This window comes from Berghia stephanieae, chromosome 3, assembly GCF_034508935.2.
Source record: "Berghia stephanieae isolate SIO BIC M18660-M18661 chromosome 3, UCSD_Bste_1.3, whole genome shotgun sequence".
Taxonomy (NCBI): Eukaryota; Metazoa; Mollusca; class Gastropoda; order Nudibranchia; family Aeolidiidae; genus Berghia; species Berghia stephanieae.
In genome coordinates this window covers 26,982,281-26,999,780 of record NC_088362.1, presented here as the reverse complement: position 1 = coordinate 26,999,780, position 17,500 = coordinate 26,982,281, and the positions used below count along the sequence as shown (strand labels likewise).

General features: G+C 34.2%; 1 protein-coding gene across 3 annotated transcripts in view; it reads left to right on the top strand.

Annotated features, from left to right (window-relative positions):
* The window catches only part of LOC144967455 (organic cation transporter protein-like), a 19,542-nt gene extending 2,375 nt beyond the window's left edge, over positions 1–17,167 (top strand). Inside the window, exons 2-12 of one of the 3 annotated variants that reach the window (XM_078904732.1) lie at positions 3,366–3,529; positions 4,083–4,317; positions 6,391–6,494; positions 7,723–7,877; positions 9,841–10,009; positions 11,970–12,114; positions 12,689–12,801; positions 13,562–13,785; positions 14,725–14,906; positions 15,874–16,025; positions 16,774–17,167. In XM_078904732.1, the coding sequence (XP_078760858.1) occupies positions 3,372–3,529; positions 4,083–4,317; positions 6,391–6,494; positions 7,723–7,877; positions 9,841–10,009; positions 11,970–12,114; positions 12,689–12,801; positions 13,562–13,785; positions 14,725–14,906; positions 15,874–16,025; positions 16,774–16,858 (1,722 nt within the window). In that variant the 5' untranslated portion in view covers positions 3,366–3,371 and the 3' untranslated portion in view covers positions 16,859–17,167. Of the gene's footprint in view, positions 1–3,345; positions 3,530–4,082; positions 4,318–6,390; positions 6,495–7,722; positions 7,878–9,840; positions 10,010–11,969; positions 12,115–12,688; positions 12,802–13,561; positions 13,786–14,724; positions 14,907–15,873; positions 16,026–16,773 lie in introns of all 3 variants that reach the window. The other 2 variants (XM_078904731.1, XM_078904729.1) reach the window with 2 other exon arrangements.
* The last annotated feature ends 333 nt before the right edge of the window (positions 17,168–17,500 follow it).

Below are 17,500 nucleotides of genomic sequence, written 5' to 3'. Positions count from 1 at the left end.
ATAATAATAATAATAATAATAATAATAATAATAATAATAATAATAATAATAATATAATAATAATAATAATAACAATAATAATATTACCATCATCATTACTACCACCACCATCATTACTACTACCACCACCGCTACCACTATCACTACCACCATCACCATCATTATTACGTTTCCAATCATTTTTTCTCGTTTAAAAAAAATTGATATCTATCAAAACAGTCGAAATTCCGGTCATTTTTAAAAGGGTAGTTAAAATATCTACGATTTTATTAGCCCTGAAAACTACGATTTTTATTTTCCTATTTCAAGTAGGCAGCTCTGCTATGACAAGTACTCGTATCAGTATCAGTTCCATAGTCAAAATAAGACAAACAAAAACAACGTTTATTTAATCTTAGGCTTTCGCCAATACTTCATACAATACAATTAAGACAAAATAATGTTACGAATTTCTCCTCATGCATTCGTTAGACTATAACAATAACGACCGTGTTATCTTTACTCCTTACCCAACCAACCCCGAGCTTCCCGCCTCTTCATCGCGAACTATCTTATGTATGTATTAGCTTCAGGACGGGCAAGTACGGAATCTGCCCACCCTTCCGTATTTCCTCTATAAGTCAGTTAGAATTCAACTCTCTCCTTTTCTCAGAAGAATATTTCTCGTATACTAATTCAAATGTTGAGCAAACCAAAATGGTGGTTGTATTTTATATATTTATTTAGTCGTGACTTTTGAATAAAAGTGTTTTGTTTTATTATACGGAATACAATAGAAAATTACATTGTTTTGCAAAATTATTTTGTCTGGCAATAAAAATACAGGGGTAATTACTTTAAGAATTAAAAAAAAAAAAAAGAACTAACAAATTAATTTGTTAAAAAAAAAAAACAAAAAAAAAAAAAAAAACAACAACAACAACAAAAAACAAATAAGAAAACAATTTAAATAAATGAGTTTTGAGAAGCACTAAAGAAAACGAGAAAAAAAAGAAAAGTTTAAATGGATAAACAAATATATAAAAACAACACAAATCAATACTAAATTGATGTAAAATTAGTAAATTAATAAATTTAATTCAATACTGGAACATTCCCAAAGTCATTACATCAATGGTACCAGCACAAGTAAGGCAATAAATAAGAAAAAGTTCGTTTGCCAAAATCTCTATTTAGTTTTCACTGGTTAATAAGGTGGGCTCATTTGAATTAGCCCGACCTAGTACTAGAGAGGCCAGACAGCAAAAATCGGAGTTAGTTCACCGTCAGGCGACGAGACGATGAGATGACGATGTGGGCGGAGTGGAGTGGTTGGGGGGGGGGGGGGGGGTGATAAAAAAAGAACAGGAGCGTATCCTGGTTTATGCATTAAGGGATGCATGGTGATTCGCAATCTATCAAAAATACACACAAATTGATTTCAGTACGAAGTATAAAGTTTAAGTAGTAACTTTTGAAATTATCTAATTTAAATTTGATTATTTCAGACCTGGTAATACAGCATATAACTTGAAAAAACAGGCTGGTATTTGCCCACCCTGCCCATTATTACCAGCCGTCCCTGTTTACTATCCTACAAAAATGTAAAAACTCAATCCCGATTTGTGGTCCTAAAAAGCTAAAATTTTCGGGAAATATTCCAATATCATTAAACTGCTTCAGTAAGTTATTCCCTTATTAATTAATTCATTTTTCTTTCATCCATCCATTCAATAATATGTTATCAACTGATCTGTTATCAATTCATTATCATTGATTTGTGATAATTATATTATTACAACCTTTGGAATATCTTGTGTTTTCTTTACCGTTATCATGTTGCTTGTTATCAACAATGAAACATTTTATAATCGTATCAAATATAGATAGATACTCATAACACACTGCGAGGCCAGCTGCAGCTACTAAAGAAAATGATAAATTATTCTATCCCGTTCCGAGGGAATAACCTTCTAAAAATAGCATCCCTATCGGTAGCCAGTTAGCAGGTCAAGTGCAAGGGAGAGTAATTTCTATTTTTAGAACTGGTCCGTCCCGCTCTTTTGCAAGTTATATAATATCAACGATATTAGTTATAGAAGGAACGAAGTTAACGTCACTCAGATCTTTGTTATTGTTCATAGCCAACCATTTTTATGAAAAGAGTTCTCACTAATTTCTATCAACCAGACTATAAACGAATAGTATATAGACTATAAAAGGTTACGCATAGTTTGTGTGTTGGTACGGTATATCCGACTGGTGAATGTTGTGAGATTTTTGGCTAAGCGCAAAGCATCCATATCCGTTTTACATATCCTCTTTTTACTTCATCATCTTGTAGAAACAGTCTTTTCAAAATGAATATTGAGATATTTATATCTATTTTTAACTCCATTTTTAATTACAAACTTCATTGTAATAAAGTTAGAATAAACTATCAATATTAGTGAGGAGGATGTATATATATATACGTGTGTGTGTGTGTGTGTGTGTGTGTGTGTGTGTGTGTTACTGTATCTCTGTTCTCAAAATACTCGAGTTGTGTTGTTGAATTATTTTGGTGATACATTATGTATAGATTACGCGCTATATAAGTAATAGTAATATCTTCTTCTTCTTCTTCTTCTTCTTCTTCTTCTTCTTCTTCTTCTTCTTCTTCTTCTTATTATTATTATTATTATTATTATTATTATTATTATTATTATTATTATTATTATTATTATTATCATTATTATTATTATTATTATTATTATTATTATTATTATTATTATTATTATTATTATTATTATTATTAATATATTATTATTATTATTATTATTATTATTATTATTATTATTATTATTATCATTATCATCATCATCATCATTATCATCATCATCATCATCATCATCATCATCATCATTAATATTATTTATGATAATAATAATAATAATAATAATAATAATAATAATAATAATAATAATAATAATAATAATAATGATAATAATAATAATAATAATAATAATAATAATAATAATAATAATAATAATAATAATAATAATAATAATAATAATTAATATGATGATGATGATGATGATGATGATGATGATGATGATGATGATGATGATGATGATGATGATGCTAATGTATAATAATAATAATAATAATAATAAAAATAATAATATTAATAACAATAATAATAATAAAAATAATAATAATAATAATAATAATAATAATAATAATAATAATAATAATAATAATAATAATAATATAATAATAATAATAATAATAATAATATAATAATAATAATAATAATAATAATAATATAATAATAATAATAATAATAATAATAATAATAAGACTAACTTCAACGTTTATCCACAGTAGAATAATACTATCCACAGTCCACAATGCCAGAACGTCGCATGCAATTGAGCCAGGCCCTGGAGGCTGTGGGCGAATTGGGCCCATTCCAGTTCCTCATCTTTTCCTGTTTGTTCTTGGTCGGGGCCTTCCATGGCGCTAGGATGACCTCGGGATACTTCTTCTTGTATGTCCCTGATCACAGGTTGGTGAACACGAGACGATTTATTATTATTATTATTATTATTATTATTATTATTATTATTATTATTATTATTATTATTATTATTATTATTATTATTATTATTACTATCATTATTATTATTACCACCTGATCGTCTATTTGGAATTTAGTAATGTATTTATGTCTATATTGTATTTTGTTGCTGGCTGAAGAAGGGGTTTGAGCCCGAAACGTTCCGTGTTTGGTATTTTGTTCTTTTTTTAAGCTGTTATATTCATTTTTGTTTATTGCTTTTTACACTTAACATGTAGGGCGATATATGAAGTATGCAAGGCGCTATTACAATTTTTTTTTTTATCGAGAGAGAAAACACCGATACCTCTCAGGTCCTCATTTACACATGCGTGCGGTGATAGAATGTGATAGAGAGCCTTTTCCGAGGGCTCAACTTTGCGCCGCTCAGAGCGAGACTTGTACAGTGACACCCATTCCAAGGCGAGCGTCATGCCCAACACTTCCTTCCCGATCTTTTCTCCCATCACTCTTGACGATACTTCTTTCACTCTATCGACAGCTGTTACATCCCGCCAAGTCCAAACCTGACCCTATGGTCATCATCTGAAAACGGCAGCTCCCCAACAACATACGCCGCCGAATGCTACGTCTACGAAAATAACTCTGCGTCAAGGCATTCTTTATACACAGGCCATGCCAATGAAGACTATGATGACGGTGACGGGGCCGGAATTCCTTGTCCTCATGGTTGGGTATACAACAAGTCGGTGATGACGTGGACAGCAGCAGCCGAGGTTTGTAATTCATTCTAACATATTTTTTTAAATTAATATTTTCATTGAGTCATTCTTTCATTTTTTCATTCATCTATTTACAAAAGTCATTCTTTCAGTCATATTTGTTTATTTATTAACTTTTTTATTAGCCTATTTATAAAACTTATTTTCCCCATTTATCCATCTGCTAATAAATATGCCGTATAATACTGTTCCTGGATCGGAGTGAGCCAAGGACCCATCAACATGATATTGTCTATATTGCTCTATCTATCTATCTATCTATCTATCTATCTATCTATCTATCTATCTATCTATCTATCTATCTATCTATCTATCTATCTATCTATCCTTCTATCTATCTATCTATCTATCTATCTATCTATCTATCTATCTATCTATCTATCTATCTGTCTGTCTGTCTGTCTGTCTGTCTGTCTGTCTATCTATCTATCTATCTATCTATCTATCTATCTATATATCTGTCTGTCTGTCTATCAATCTATTTATTTTATATATATATATATATATATATATATATATATATATATATATATATCGAGCAAGCTATCTATCTATCTTTCTTTCTATCTATCTATATGTCTTTCTATCAATCTATCTATCTATCTACCACAAAGAGATAGATTGGTAGATGGAATGGTAAATTTGTGACCCACAGCTTCAATCCTGTATTAGGCATTAGGTCAAGATGAAACAGATACTGAAGGCGCTATGTGGTCTAGTGGCATGACACTCGCTTTTGGATCGGAAGGCTCTGCGTTCGAGCCTCTCTCGGCGCATAGTTGAGTCCTTGGAAAGCATTCTCCGTTCTCTCACCGTAGTCAGGTGTAAAATGAGTACCAGGCCGTTAACAGCGTTGTGTCCGTCGGAATAAATACGTATCGCCTAACAAGCGCCATGTCTGGTTTTATAATATGCTGCGTGTTTCTGTTGGTCAGGGACCCTTTGTAAAACGCTTTGAGCACGTTTAGTGGATATTGCGCTACATAAAAGCTCAAGTGTTTTTTTTTTTTGTTTGTTTTTTTTTTTAATTTTAAAGGTTCAAAATTATGAAATTTTACTCAACTGAAATGCCTGTTTGGATAGAATGAATACCGTTTCTCTAAATAAAGTCTGGAATTTTAAGATTGACCAATTAGGGGGAAGGCATTTCTGAAAGATTAAAATATTGTGCGGCTATGTGGTCTTGTATGACACTCGCTTTCGGATCGGAAGGTCTTGGGTTCAAGCCTCACTCGGCGCATAGTTGAGTCCTTAGAAAAGGCTCTTTACTCACATTCTCTCACCTTACTCAGGTGTAAAACCTAACAGCGTTGTCTGTGTCCGAAAAAAAATATGCTATCGCCTCACAGGGGTCTTGTCCTAAATGCTAAATTTGCTGTTGGACAGGGACCCCTTTGTAAAGCGCTTTGCGCACGTTTAGTGGATATTGCTCTATATAAAAGCTCAATTTTTAATTATTCTAAAAAAATATCCGATAAGGTGTGTTTGCAATATTGCCAGACAAAGCAGAATTTTTTTAAAAATCAGCCGCTCTGGACTGGATGGATCGAACCTCAGGCCTTCTGAACATCGATTATTTGAGATTCGATTCCCCGTCGAGGCAGGTGGATTTTTAATAAAAAATGTTCTAGTAGTTTTTTTCTGCTTGTCTCCACTATTTCAATTACACCGTTTCCGATTATCCATTTTAAGATTTTAACTCTCTCCTTACCGATGATTTTCAGTATTTTCCCAAAAATGGCAGGCTTACCCAGCATACAAATGGAATTTTTAAAACTCAAACAAGCTCTCTACAAAACAATTTTATGTTCTTATTAATTAAACAAAGATCATTGTGAAGTACAAAATAAATTTGATTAAGAAAATATGTGTAGGTCTATATTGTGTCGTTACAAATGTGACGAGTTTGCTATAGGTGGTAAGGAAAGGGTTTACCATTTTCGCTTCCAATTTAATGTTCAAACTCGGGTTCATGACAACATAATAACATTCTTTAAGCGATGGGTCACATTTACATGGTTTTATCTCATACGCCACCCCCGCCCCTTCAATTTTGTTCGATTCCAGTTTGACTTGGTCTGCGACAAGAAGATGTATATTTCTCACTCGAATACCGCGCTTATGCTGGGGTCCTTGCTGGGATCAATAGGCTTTGGAAAATTGTCGGACAGGTAAGAAAGGGGATATATTTATATATATGAGTGTTGGTGGGTACTTGTTGGTACGAGAGTTCTCGATAATTTAGGTTAGAGCATATAAAAATAAATAAATTCACTCACGTACTTTTAAGCCGAAACAATCGTTTCATGTCCTTCATTTCATCAGTCGGCATTTTAAATTCGGCTTAAAAATACGTGAGTGAATATATATATATATATATATATATATATATATATATATATATATATATATATATATATATATATATATATATATATTCACTCACGTATTTTAAGCACGATCGATTCGGCTTAAAAATACGTGAGTGAATATATATATATATATATATATATATATATATATATATATATATATGTGTGTGTGTGTGTCTGTGTGTGTGTGTGTGTATGTATAACGGGAGTAGAAATGACCTCTTATGGAGGATATAACACAGAGAGTCATTTTCACTCCTTTTATTTTACTATACATTTTATTGACTCATTTCGACCCCTCTAGATTTGTTGATTTCTCAAGTAGCTACATATAATTATATTTGTACAATTTCGTATGAAAGGTGCCAAACAAAGCAAGCCTCGACTGAGTTTTTGGGATAGTATTTTTTTTTCTTTTTTTTTTGTTGGTATTTTTCTTTCTTGCTTATTCTGGCCATTTTACACAAGCGGAGTCCCAGGTTTGAATGTTTTTGCTAAGAAGAGGGTCATTTAAATCGATCGATATTTGAAGGACGAGTTTTGTGGCCAAATTTCTAAATATGTGTTTTTCCAGAGCACGGCAGTGATGATAATTAAGGAATCGAACACCTCTGTCAATGCCAAAGTTGTCTTCCTTACACTTAAGCAAAAAGGAATATAACACCTTTTAAAAAAAAGGAACAAAATACCAAACACTGAACGTTTCGGGATGAAAACCCTTCTTCGGCCAACAACAAAAAACAATAAAGACATAAATATAGTATTAGATTCTAGATTGACGATAAAAAGAAAATATGTAAGTCCTCTCTGTTGTAGAAAAAATAAATTTCCTACAACAGAGAGGACCTACTAAATTTCTGTCGTTTTTTGTTGCTGTTGTGGTTTTCGTTTGTTTGTCTGTTTTTGTTGTTATTTTAAAAGTTGCTTTTTATAAAATAGAAAATGGCCACAATAAACTTAAGCAGCCATAGCCACCACCACACTATTAAGGTACCTGTATCAATTGTTTCCTGTTTGTTTATTTCAGGTTTGGTCGTAAGGTGTGCTTCCACACTGCACTGATCATGTTCATAGCCTTCGGCATAGGCATGCCCTTCTCCAGCAATTTCTACATCTTCGTCGTGACCTATGGCCTCTCTGCTGCGGCATCCACCGGATTGTTCGCTTCCTCTATTGTCACTGGTATGTCATATTATAATGATAATAGGATTCAATAGTCTGACGTCACATCCGCCCAGCAACAAGCAGCTTGGCTCTAACAAAGAAAATCTGTAATTTTTATTATCCATTCTGGCTAGAACTTTTTCACATGTCATTTGATCAGAATGTATAAAAGTCAAAACATGATCAGATTTATAATGTTTTATTACACTTTTATGCTCGTCAGAGAAGTATTTCATAAGGGCGTCCGCCATTGTTCCGATAGTTTATAACCAGATACTAAGTTACTATGCGTCATTACGAGGGAACTGACGTCACAACTGTTGAAGCCTATTGTGACCTGTTGCCTAAAACTAGTATTATGTTGGAGTGACCCAGGCGCTGAAGATTTTGACTTGAACTCTATGTGATCTAGCGGTATGAAACTCGCTTTCGGATCGGAAGGTCCTGGTTTCGAGCCTCGCTCGGCGCACAGTTGGAAAAGATTCTTTACTCACATTCTCTCACCGTACTCAGGTGTAAAATGATACCTGGTCGGTAACAGCGTAGTCTCTGTCGAAAAAAAAAATTGTAATACCGTCTAACAGGCGTCATGTCCCGTCCTAAATGTTAAGTGTTGCTGTTGTCCAGGTGTTAAGTGTTGCTGTTGTAAAGCGCTTTGAGCACTTTAAGTGGATATTGCGCTATATAAAAGCTCATTTAAAAAATGTAATGGCAAAGAAGTCGTGACGTCACATCTTCTTCTCTTCCGGTTTAAAATTCCTTAGAATTGTGTTATCAGTTCTCAGGCGGCCTAACTATGAATAGGTTACATACTGAAATATAAAGTGGCATAAATATTTTGGTAAGAGGGTGTATAGGCATATTATTCTAATAATTACGGGATCTAACTAGTCCCATTGCGTGTGAAAAGTTTTTAACAATTTAATACCGTCATCATCACCATGATCATCATCATCATCATTATCATCATCATCATCATCATCATCATCATCATCATCATCATCATCATCATCATCATCATCATCATTAGTTTGTCGCTCCAACATCGAACCAACTCCACGGCATTCTCTAAGGATGTGCTCCATCGTCTGCTCTGGGATCCACATGTATCAGCCAGCCCCCACTTTTTCATGCTTCCAGCTGTTCTCCAGAGATTTGCCCGTGCTCTGTTCAGTGTTACCTATACCTATTCATTTCTGGGGATCTCAGTTCCATAGGGCAATTTTTGTCTCGGATCTTCAACGGTTCATTTGCATGATAGTCCCACTCCCTCCATGTGGAAAGTCTGTATAGACAGTATGCGCTTGGCTCAGAAGATCACAACATTGTCATCCGGAAGTATAACGGACCAACACAGAAAACTCTGTGTAACCATGAACTTTTATAGTCTGGATTATACAGTTAAATGAGAATTTCTCATAAACATGGATGGCAAAAAATTAATAACAAAGACCCAAGTGACGTCAACTTCATTCTATCTATACAGCTGCATGATCAAGGTTGATGCTTTCTTCCGTCATGAAGCTCTTTCTCGACTTCAGTCTACTTGTCGTTGGGTTGTGGTCATGGAGGAGTGATAATATGATAATGATAATATGATAAATCTTGACATTAAGATCACCTGTCCGATGGTCTTTTTCTACATCAAATAATGTATATTTTACCGTATTTGTTTAACTTCTTTCAATCATTTCAGCACATATAGGGGCTGGTATTAGTCTCCCCAACTTAACTGGCATTAGTCACTCCATTTTACATTTGGTATGGTACGTGTCACATCTGTATAACTGGAGAAAGATATGTTAAAATGTATATATTTAACTTTAAAGAGTTTTGAGAATAAATAAATTCTTGAATCCATATTATATATATATATATATATATATATATATATATATATATATATATATATATATATATATATATATAATATACAGCATTCAAACAGATTGATAATTCATTGACTGTATTATCGTTTCAGCAATGGAATATGTTCTACCTGAGCATCGGAAAATCCCAGCTTTACTAATGAATGTGTTCTTCCCTATTGGAGAGATGGTGATGACAGGCATTGCATATGGCCTACGAGACTGGAGATGGATAGGCCTGACCATATCGGCCCCAGCCGCTTTGCTTATTTCTTACTACTGGTATGTTCTAGCATTTTAATCGTACGATAGTAATTTTTTATAGAGCTCGTGGCCTCAATACGCTTATAATTAATTTATTTGTTTTGCAATCTATCCAGTTTTCAATTTATAGTGACTATTTTAACTATTTTACAGTGTTGAAATTGTTCATATATAAAGCGCGGCTCTGGCTGTGGAACTGCTCCTTATTTATATATACATCATATTTCAATTATCTATTTATCTTACTGTGTAAATTACAACACGTCTGTACAAAAAATGGCCTTTTTGGGATGCAATAAAGTATTATTATTATTATTATTATTATTATTATTATTATTATTATTATTATTATTATTATTATTATTATTATTATTATTATTATTAATATTATTATTATTATTATCATTATTATTATTCGATTAGTTGCGATATATTGATATAAAAATCTACACATATTATGGTTTTATGACAGTGATAAAATATTTAGGAATTACATGCGCAAGACGACTGGAGTTGTTTTTTTTTTCGTTCGCCTGTTCGAAAAACAAACACAATCTATCCCAAGTATTTAAAAAAAAACCACAAGTGTGTCTTCAAATGTCTTGTCATACCCTGAAGACTGGTGGCGAACCTCACATGGCACAGTAAGGATTCCAAGTTTTGTAGTCCAAATTGGCTTAAATTATTCCACCATAACATCAAGCAATTTGGAATGTCAGGATCTAAGCGTGTGAAATGGTTCCTTCCCACGACAGATCTTGGTTGTGGATCGGGGGGCAGTAGAATCCAAGAGTCTGTAGCAAAACAAATGTTTTTGTTTTGTATTCAATCCCGGCTCTCACTGGAAGTTAGTGAAGTGCAATCTGCAAATTCTTGGAGCTGCTGTCGACTCCAGTTATCCCAAGAACCAATCTCCCTCCACAATTATGAACCTTTTTGTAGTTTTATCTAAATTTGTCGTATCAGAAAAGCCCGTATAATGGGAGTTCCAGTCGCCCAACGTTATAATCAAGTGGTCGGAATGGTCCCAGAACCAATAGTAATACAATACTCTTTCAATATGCTATTTCATTTGACCACTAGATTTTTGACCAATCAGAATACGATTTGTGACACACTTCAAGCCCGCGCGGACAACCAGCTTACAAACTTATGTGCATCTATGTCGTCTTGTGATATGACACTCGCTTTCGGATTGGAAGGTGCTGGGTTCGAGCGCATAGTTCAGTCCTTGGAAAGGTCTATTTACACACATTCTCTCACCGTACTCAGGTGTAAAAAGAGTAACTGACCGTTAACAGCGTTGTCTCTGTCAAATTTAATATCTCCTAACAGGCGTCATGTCTCGTTCTACATATTACATGTTGCTGTACTGTTGGTCACATTTAGCGGATATTGCGGTATATAAAAGCTCACGTTTTTTTCATTTACAAACATTAGATTGAAGGTAGTTGATATCACTCCTCTATTTATTATTGTTTTTATATCGTTAATTATGTGCAAAGCTCTCACTGGATTTTCTCAGACTATAAACCTTGAATGTTACACCGATTTTTATGTCATGATACGATTAATCGGGCGTGAAGAACTAGTTAGTGTGTTACTTAAATGCCCATCACAGATGGCAATATCGTGTGATTTGTTTAGTTTAATACCTTCTGCAATTGTTTACATTCGGACGACTGTCCTAATGGGCGTGGTTATGTTCCTTTCCACGACGAGTCAATTTTCTTGACAAAGGCCATAATCTGTACATTGTCAGCGACCAGCACAAATAGTGAAAAAATGAGAATAAAGAGACTTTTACAACTTTGTGCCGCCCGAAAATGGGATTCGAAACTGAACCACGTTCAAACACAATGTTTGAAAAGATGTTTTGTTTTTTTCTAACTTGAGCTTTAATATAGCGCGATATCCATTAAACGTGCTCAAGGTACTTTATGAAAGTTTAAATTCGTTACCAAAATTTCATTTATAGTATTGTCCCAGAATCGATTCAATGGTTGATGTTGCACAAAAAGTACAAGAAGTTGGATGAAATTTTGCGAAAGATGGCAAAGATGAACGGCAGAGAAATCCCTTTGGAAGCTGAGGACGAGGAAGGGTTCGAAGAATTGTTGCAGGTAATTCATAGATTTGTTTTATGTAACCCTTTGACTCTAATCGGTATTATAACGCGATAGCCCTGGTGTAAAATGGTGAATTTTTAAATGAAAACGGGCAGAAAAGATTAAAGTCTGTTTTCAGAATCCGATTCACCTCGACATACTAACCAGATTGAGACGGTGGGTCACATTAATTGATCGCCCATACATGGAGAAATAACGATGTCAAAAGAAAATATAGCAATACTTGGTGAAATAATAAAGATGTCAAAAGAAAAGATAATAATACTAACTGATAGATTACCTTGTCAAAAGCAAGAATAACAATGCTGATAGAATAACGATGTCAAAAGAAAGAATAACAATGCTGATAGAATAACGAAGATAGGGGGGGGGGGGGTCAAAAAAAATTCTGGACTGAACCCGGGATCGATCTTGGTCCCTTTGCGTGTGAAGCGAGTGCTCTACCAACTGAGCTATTGGTGAAGATGGACAATGAAGAGGAATAAGAGCTAATGTGTATTTTCAAAAATGCAAACCATCAATTCATGATAGATATTGTAACTAACTCTATCGTAATGGAATATTTCAGAGCAATGAATTCCAACAAGATGCCGAGGAGAGAGTCTTACGAAGAGATTCTTTCTTCCACCTTTTTAAACACTGTGTTTTAACCTTGCGGGTTGTCATTACAAGTTATAACTGGTGAGTCGCTTTCTTTTGTCACAACCACCACCACCACCACTACTACTACTACTACTACTACTACTACTACTACTACTACTACTACTACTACTACTACTACTACTACTACTACTACTACTACTACTACTACTACTACTACTACTACTACTTCTACTACTATACTACTACTACTACTACTACTTATATGCTACTACTATTACTACTACATACTACTACTACTACTACTACTACTACTACTATACTACTACTATTACTACTACTACACTACTACTACTACTACTACTACTACTACTACTACTACTACTACTACTACTACTACCACTACTACTATTACTACTACTTAGTAGTAGTAGTAGTAGTAGTAGTAGTAGTAGTAGTAGAAGAAGAAGAAGAAGAAGAAGAAGAAGAAGAAGAAGAAGAAGAAGAAGAAGAAGAAGAAGAAGAAGACGAAGAAGAAAAAGAGGAAGATGATGATGATGATGATGATGATGATGATGATGATGATGATGATGATGATGATGATGATGATGATGATGATGATGATGATGAAAAAGAAGAAGAAGAAGTAGAAGAAGTAGAAGTAGTAATAGTAGTAGCAATAGAAGTAGTAAATCTGCTGTCACTGCTGTTGCTACTTCATGCAAATCGCATATCGATTCATTCATGAATAGAATCTTAAAAGAATTTGACATGAATTATAAAAACGTTTGTTATGTTGTTTTGTTTTTTTTTTGTTTTGTTTTTTTTTTAATTTGACAAGGTTGGTTGTGAATTTGGCGTATTTCGGCCTCGTCTATAACTCCACGGAACTAGGTGAAGGGCTCTACTTGAACTTTCTTCTGGGCTCCATTTTAGAGGCTCCTGCTCATCTGTTGTCTTTGTTTCTAGTTGACCGCATCGGCCGGAAATTTGTCCACTGTTTCTACTTCCTATTGGTTGCTATAGCAACTGGCATTTCCATTGTTGTTTGCTTCGAAGTCGAAGGTAAGCATGTTACATTTAGTGTTAAGTTATATTTGTCAGTGGCTGTTTGCAATAAATGTGCATTGAACAAAAATGAAAATAACGGTTTTAAAAAGAATTATAATAATAAAAGCTAATAAGTAGTAAGCCTCGCAGTCTGAATGACGCTTGCTGAGAATTGTGTGATTCAGTCACAAATCTTTAAAAACCTCTATGGTATAGCTGCTCTATCCGTCCTTGTTGTTAATTGTTTCCATTGGTCCTGGGCCAGAGTGTTGAGGCTGTCAAGATCTTATTGTGACTTTAGTACGGAGGGCACTGCAGTATTTCTTAGTTCTTCAGGGACTAATTCGGCCTCGTCTGAATCTAGAAATTTATTATATGTAGAGAGATACTGGTTCATGTTCAGGGTCGTTACTATGGTAATAGTGTTATAAAAACAAAACAAAACAAAACAAAGAATGCTTCGGGCTCAAAACGCTTCTGGTCCAAAGATCCGTCTAATTTTTATTTTCATTGGCACTATAATTATTAAGAAATTTAAGGGTTGTGTATTTTAAGAAACAAAACTCTTTCAATCATTCCCCCCCCCCCACCCACCCACCAAAAAGTGAGCTTTTATATATAGCAATATACACTAAACGTGCTCTAAGCGCTTTACAAAAGGGTCCCTGACCAAAAGAACACGTAACATGTAGAACGAGAAATAGAAATTTGCTTCAAAAATTTTTTGATTAATGTAAAGGCACCAAAATGATATTTTCATTTTCAGTTGCATTACAGATGCTAATGTTGCTCTGCAGTTACAGCAAAAATTCGTAATTATATGACATTTTCGTAGTAGAAGTCAGGTCTATAATCTTGATTTTGGCCGGGGGGTGGTGGGGGGGGGCGTTGTCTTTTTAATTATAAATATCTGCTTTTAACTCTTTTTCTTTTTTTAAAAAAAAATATCACCAGGTTCCAAGTGGATTCTTCTGTTGATGACAATGATTGGTAAATTTGGGGCTGCGGGTCTGACTGGCACCAGTTTCCTATGGATGACAGAACTGTATCCCACCTCTGTTAGAAGCACAGGATTAGGGGTAGGGGCGGCCAGTGCTAGGGTCGGAGCCATTCTCTCGTCCTACGTCATCTCCTTTGTAAGTTCTGCATGTCATGTATTATTATTATTATTATTATTATTATTATTATTATTATTATTAGTAGTAGTAGTAGTAGTAGTAGTAGTAGTAGTAGTAGTAGTAGTAGTAGTAGTAGTAGTAGTAGTCTTTTATACGAGAAATTTTGTATTAGTAAAATAACTAAAATTGTAAATGACCAGAATCATCCACTAAGACCAGCAGTTATTATGTCAGGAAGGAGTGGTCGCCCTTTCTATATTTCAACGAAAACAGAGAGACACCGAAAATCTTTTCTGCCGTCCAGTATTAGGCTTTATAACAACAAGCAATAATCATTTTATATAATTATTTCGCATTTTTACTTTCAAAAATGTAAATATTAATTTATTAATTCATTTGTTTTGCAATCTTTGCAATTTTCAATTTATAGTGACAGTTTTAACTATTTTACAGTGTTGAAATTATTCATATTATAAAGCGCGACTCTGGTTATTGAGCTGCTCCTTTTTTATATATGCATCCTATTTCCATTGTATTTTTTATCTTATTGTGTAAACACGTCTGTACAAAAATTTCCTTTTTGGGATGCAATTATTATTATTATTATTATTATTATTATTTATTATTATTTAATTATTATATATTATTATTATTATTATTATTATTATTATTATTATTATTATTTATTATTATTTTTATTATTATTATTATTATTATTATTATTATTATTATTATTATTATTATTATTATTATTATTATTATTATATATTATTATTATTATTATTATTTATTATTATTATTATTATTATTATTATTATTATTATTATATTGTCATCATTATTATCATCATCATCATCATCATCATCATCATCATCATCATCATCATCATCATCATCGTCATCATCATTTTGATTTTAGATACACCTTTTAATATGTTTTATTCATATTTTAAAACTTTTTTTTTTTTTTGTTCATTTTTTCACAGGGTCTTCATATGACTCCCAGATTTGGCAAGGCGTTGCCTTACATCGTGTTCTGTGCCACATCGGCTGTTGCTTTCGTGGCTTGTCTCTTCCTGCCGGAAACCGCGAACAAAATGTTGCCCTGCACCATTGAAGAAGCTCTTCACTTTGGGAGGTTAGTGGCTGTCTTTCTTTTCCGCTAACGTGATGAGTTTTGGGGAATAGATTAAGACTTCGATAGATAGATAGATAGATAGATGGATGGATGGATGGATGGATGGATGGATGGATGGAGGGAGGGAGGGAGGGAGGGATGGATGGATGGATGGATGGATGGATGGATGGATGGATGGATGGATGGATGGATGGATGGATAGCTAGATAGATAGATAGATAGATAGATAGATAGATAGATGGATGGATGGATGGATGGATGGATGGATGGATGGATGGATGGATGGATGGATGGTTAGAGAGAGAGAGAGAGAGAGAGAGAGAGAGAGAGAGAGAGAGAGAGAGAGAGAGAGAGAGAGAGAGGTGACATTTGTGTGCTCGTTCATGTCGGAAACTTCCAACAAAACATGACACTCCACTATTAAAGAAGCTCTTCTTGTGAGGTTATTATGTCTTCTAGATTCCGGACAATCATACTGTGTTTGAGAGTACAAGTGGGACAAAAACATGCACACACATACATACAAAGAGATGGAGAGAGGAAGAGAGAGAGAGAGAGAGAGGGGGGGGGATACTGTCACAGAAAAGAGAGATAGAGATTTGGTATTGCAGTTGTATATCTTTCACGCTCTCTCTCTCTCTCTCTCTCTCTCTCTCTCTCTCTCTCTCTCGCTCGCTCTCTCTGCTTGTCGGAAACTTCCCACAAAACGTTATCATCCATTACTAAATACCTTTTTGTTCCTTTATAGAAATCAGGACGAGGGTGAAGCAAGAAGAGCCGACCATGCAAACTATGGTGCTATAGGTTACCGGCCTTTGAATGCAGAAGCTTGATCTGAAGCCTACCCATTACCTTCAAGTTAGAAATATAAGATGGAGGTGATTGAATCAACATGAGAATTTTAGATAAGAATAATTGTGTTGTGAGAGAGAGATATAGATAGATAGATAGATAGATAGAGAGAGAGAGAGAGAGAGAGAGAGAGAGAGAGAGATAGATAGAAAGAATGAGTGAAGAGAGAGATAGAGAGAGAGAGAAAGGAGAGATAGAGAGGGGGGGACAGAGAGTGAAGAGAGAGAGATAGTGAGGAGAGAGGGAGAGTGTTTAAAGAGAGAGAGAGAGAGAGAGAGAGAGAGAGTGAGAGAGAGAGAGGGGGGGGAGTTAGAGATAGACAGGGATATATATATATATATATATATATATATATATATATATATATATAGATAGATAGATAGATAGATAGATAGAGAGCGAGAGAGAGAGAGATAGAGAGAGAGAGAGAGAGAGAGAGAGAGGGGGGGGGAGGGGAAGCCAGTGAAATAAGGGTGGAAAAAAGGACATGGAAAGAATAAGAAATAAGAAAGAAAAGTATAGAGGGGATCTCTCTCTCTCTCTCTCTCTCTCTCTCTCTCTCTCTCTCTCTCTGTGTGTGTGTGTGTGTGTGTGTGTATGTGTGTGTGTGATGCAAGGAAGAA